General features: G+C 37.0%; 1 protein-coding gene across 1 annotated transcript in view; it reads left to right on the top strand.

Annotated features, from left to right (window-relative positions):
- The first annotated feature begins 319 nt into the window (after positions 1 to 319).
- LOC101297317 (CASP-like protein POPTRDRAFT_578614-like) overlaps positions 320 to 4,744 on the top strand; it is a 5,893-nt gene continuing 1,468 nt past the window's right edge. The window contains exon 1 of the mRNA XM_004309921.1: positions 320 to 477. Coding sequence (XP_004309969.1) covers positions 320 to 477 — 158 coding nt within the window. The remainder of the gene's footprint in view (positions 478 to 4,744) is intronic.

Here is a 4,744-nt window from a genome sequence, read left to right as displayed (position 1 = left end):
AAGTGCGGCGAGGGTCCTTTCTGGTGGCAACGAGCGGCGCTTGGATTGTTGTTCTCCGGCCGTTTTTGTATGGCGAGATCCATGGTTTAAGTTTTCTTCTATTTTGTCTGAGATGGCGCGGCTCTAGGTGACGCAATGTGCGGTTGTGATGGAGGCGGTTGTCATAGTGGTCGGGCTCCAAGGTATGGCGGGGTCTTTGGCTTTTGGGGATCAGTCATCGCTGAGGACAGTGGACCGCAGAGGTGGTTTGGCCTCTATGGGTGTGGCGGTCGTCGACGATGGTGGAGCTGTCTAGGAAGTTGCAGGACAAGTGGCGGCGATGGCCGAATTCTGGGCTTCGACTGGCGGCGGTGATATGGCTGGAAACCCTAATCTAGAGTGGATTGAGAGTGGGTCGAGCCTGGGTCTGGCTGGATTGCTGGCTTGGTTGTTTGTGGTGGGTGGGCTTGAGCCTACTTTATGGGTGAGTGGACTACTGTGATCGGGGCTCTGGAGCTGGATTGCTGGCAGCTCATGAAGTTAACCCACAGGGCTTAGGAGTCCCTTAAGACTTCCAAGTTTTACCAAGACGAATGATAGATGGTTATTTCGATTTAGTTCTTGAGTTGTATCTAGTTGTACACTAATTAAGGTCTCTAGGCGACTGATATCTTTCTTTAAGGAATTAGATATGAATAGTTAGAAGTCTATTGTTGTAGCATATCTAACCGCTCAATCATATAATATTAGGGTTAAATACATGTAATTACTATTGTACCAGTTATAATTCTGCCCCTATATAAACAGGACTTATAATGATGGCATAAATAAATGAGATGGTTGAGCTGGCGGCAGATTTGTGGTGGGACTATGAAAAGCAAAGAAATTAAATGTAGGTTATGTTTCATCATCAATTGGTAGCCAAGCAGTAACTAGCTAGCTGGGATCCTTCAAATTTTTATGAACAATGATCTGGTATATGTGGGGCGTAGGGGGACACCAATAGTAGTAGATGTAAACTACATCCTACTTGCCCAGCTACTTCTCTTCAATCAGTTTTTCATGAGGATCACGGGATCTTATATTTCAACTGTTCAAGCTAAGCCAGTTGGGTTACTTCCCAGTGTGAAATCATACTAAACGAGATTGTAACTCAATTCTCAATCATTGTTAACCCGAACGACTCTTCGCCACGTTTAGTTGACTCAATATGACTTATTTTTTCCCTACGATAAAACTTGAGAGGCTTTCTCATCAATGTCTTAAAAATGTTTCCTATAACGTGATGATGAGTTTTCGTTTATATAATTGACCAGCAATACAGTATCAATTAATTGATAAAAGAAAATTAAGTTGGCGACCTAACAAGATCATGTATCTACTTGATCACCACAGTACATGACTCAAATATTATGATTACATCTTGTGAGGGTGGAGCCTACGGTCAACTTAAACTGTAATTACTAATTAGCGTAATGGAAAGGAACTTAAACGTACTAATTAGCTGCATATCATGTAATATGATCGATAGGCTACTGCAATCTGATAGTTCCCTATGCATAGGAAAATGCATTACACATATCCATCCATATATGAACATCTAGCTAGCCAATTTCTTTTCCGAATTATTCTGATCAATGAATTGAATATTCAAAAAGTCAAAAACTATTTATTTTGCCCAGTACCATTTGGTCTAGTGACGTTAGTCTCCTCTATAAGTGGGAGGTTGTGAGTAATGAACATGATAAAAAAAAATTATCATTAATGTACTTAATTACCAAGGTACCCATGTAATGAACACGATACTGGTGAAGACGAGCATAAAAACTTATGTCACTCACTTTATATTATGTAAAATTGTTTTATAATGATAACTTTTTTAATTGTTTTTATTATTAGAGTATTATTACAGATTTGTAATTTGTAATTTGACGCATGATTTTGTAGTACAAATAGATAGATACAATAGATTGATGTATATATATAAAACGTGTTTAATTATATATCAATAAGTTGTTGGATGATAAAAATACAATAGAAAAATACATGATAATTCGACCTTCGATTTAATATGTGGGACTGGACATGAAATTGTGCACAACGTGGACATTTTCATTACCAATTAACACTGTTCGTTTTTTTTTTTTAGCAAATCACATATACATCCTTTAAAAGGATTTGAAACACAAATAAATCCACTTGTGTTGTTGTTAAACAAACAAAGACAATTTTTAACAATTAAGGACAATATTTTCTCTACATGCCATGTGTCATGGTTTAATTTACTAAACTAACCCTACATTAATTAAATATGTTTTTAGAACAGAAAGGTCCCTCATTTTGACTTCTTTTAGTAAATGGAATACAATAGCAGGTTTTCAATAACTTAGTGTAATAGCATTTAATTCCAGTAAAAGTAGTAACAGGGGTTAATATTTCAGTAGAAGTTGTAGCAGGGGTTAACATCCCAATAGAAGTTATTTAAATAACTTTTAAGATTTTTCAGTAAATGGAATACAGTAGCAGATTCTCAATAACGTAGTGTAGTAGCAGTTAATTCCAGTAGAAGTAGTAATAGGGGTTAACACCCCAGTAGAAGTTATTGAAATAACTTTTGAGATTTTTCAGTAAATGAAATACAGCAACAGGTTTTCAATAACTTAGTGTAGTAGCAGTTAATTCCAGTAGAAGTAGTAGCAGGGGTTAACAACCTAGTAGAAGTTATTTAAATAACTTTTAAGATTTTTCAATAAATGGAATACAATAGCAGATTTTCAATAACTTAGTGTAGTAGCAGTTAATTACAGTAGAAGTAGTAGCATGGGTTAACATTTTTGAGATTTTTCAGTAAATGGAATACAGTAGCAGGTTTTCAATAACTTAGTGTAGTAGCAGTTAATTCCAGTAGAAGTAGTAGCAAGGGTTAACATTTCAGTAGAAGTAGTAGCAGGGGTTAACATCCCAGTAGAAGTTATTGAAATAACTTTTGAGATTTTTCAGTAAATGAGATACAGTAGCAGGTTTTTAATAACTTAATGTAGTAGCAGTTAATTCCAGTAGAAGTAGTAGCAAAGGTTAACATTTCAGTAAAAGTAGTAGCAAGGGTTAACATCCCAGTAGAAGTAGTAGCAAGGGTTAACATCCCAGTAGTAGCACAAGTATGCTTTAGCAATCCTCTAGTTCTGCTATTGCTTGAAGACTAAGTAAATGAAGGTTAACTCTTCTAGTGCTTTATCCTACATTTTTGCTATTGCAGTTATCCACTTCTACTACTATTGCTTGAAGATTTATCCTCCAATTTTGTTAGTGCCTTATACTCCAATTCTTCTACTACCTTATCCTCTAGTTCACATAAACCTGCTTTTAAGTTATGCTACTGCAATCATGTTTTGCTATTTTGCTATTGCACTCCCTGAACTCGTATCTTTATTGTTGTGCTGCTACATTATTACTCGTTCGAGTCTGCTACTGTACCCAGTCATCATCCTTGCTACTACACTCGTCATTGAAAAAATAAAGAAAAAAGAAACTGGAATCGTCAATAAGCTTCTAATATCTAACTTGATGACCAAAAAGGAAAAAAAAAACAAAACTTGGACAAGTTTAGTACTCATATGAGTTCTATGTCAAGTAAAGAACAACCAGACAACTTAACTCCATGCAACACTTCATCTACTCAAATATGGAACCAGTCAATACGAATCTCCATTACAAATTTTTTTGGTTGAAGTATGAATTTAACTTGGCAGAAGTTGTCTTTAACAACTACCAGCTTAATTGCATAACGCACAAAGCTGCCAACATACAAAAAACACTTCCTAAGGTAGATCACATAACCTAGAGCAATAAAAAAATTTAAATCAAAACCAAAAAACATCTGTTTAGGAAATCAATAGTATTTAGCGAATTCTAAATCTTCAGAAAGAAACAAGTAAAATAGTTCATTGTTGACAAGCCACAGTAGCAGGCCAACACCATCACACTTATTTCTTCAAACAATTCATACTACATTTGATCATCCACAATGACTAGTGTGTTTGGAATATGACTAGAACCACAAGTAAATCAGTCCAAGAAACTTATGTCATGCAAAGATTTTCAGTTCATAATCATAATAATATACTTGGCAAACCACAATTACTCTTATTGCATTCATTAATGTTTGATTCAATGACTAACGAACACAAATACACAATAGCTATACTAATGGGAGTAAACAAGATATAAGCGAAAACCGAAAAATCCTAACTCAGGATCCACTATTTTTTCCCCAATATATACTAAATCTCTCTAATGATGGTACTGGGGATAATCAAACACTTAAACATGTCGACTACTTTATAATGAAACAAAGTCAGAATTCCTTTCCCAACTAAAATAGAGGAAAAATTTGAAAAGAGTCAGGTCTAAATCAATTGAGAAAACCTGTTCGTCGCCACACGACATTGCGAACCCGCCCGAGAACTCTTCCCTTCAAGGTCCTCCCCACGCCTTCCAGAACCGAGTACGCCACCATCGGCGAGTGAGCGGAGCTTCTAGCCAAAATCTAGTGCGACGGCAGCATCTCGCCGTCGTCATCTTCCTCGTCGACGACGGCTTCCAACTTGTACTTCTTCCTCATCAGAACCAATATGTTCACCGGCGCCGACTGGTACTTGAACGACGAGGAAAACGACCAGTGGTGGCCGCTTCGGAATGGTCGGAATCATTTGCGCGTATGACGGCGAAGACGAGGATGCCCAGGCCTTGCGGGGGGGGGGGGGGG

Source organism: Fragaria vesca, unplaced genomic scaffold, assembly GCF_000184155.1.
Source record: "Fragaria vesca subsp. vesca unplaced genomic scaffold, FraVesHawaii_1.0 scf0513155, whole genome shotgun sequence".
Lineage (NCBI taxonomy): Eukaryota > Viridiplantae > Streptophyta > Magnoliopsida > Rosales > Rosaceae > Fragaria > Fragaria vesca.
The sequence above is the reverse complement of the archived record's forward strand: the minus strand, read 5'-3'. Positions and strand labels throughout refer to the sequence as shown.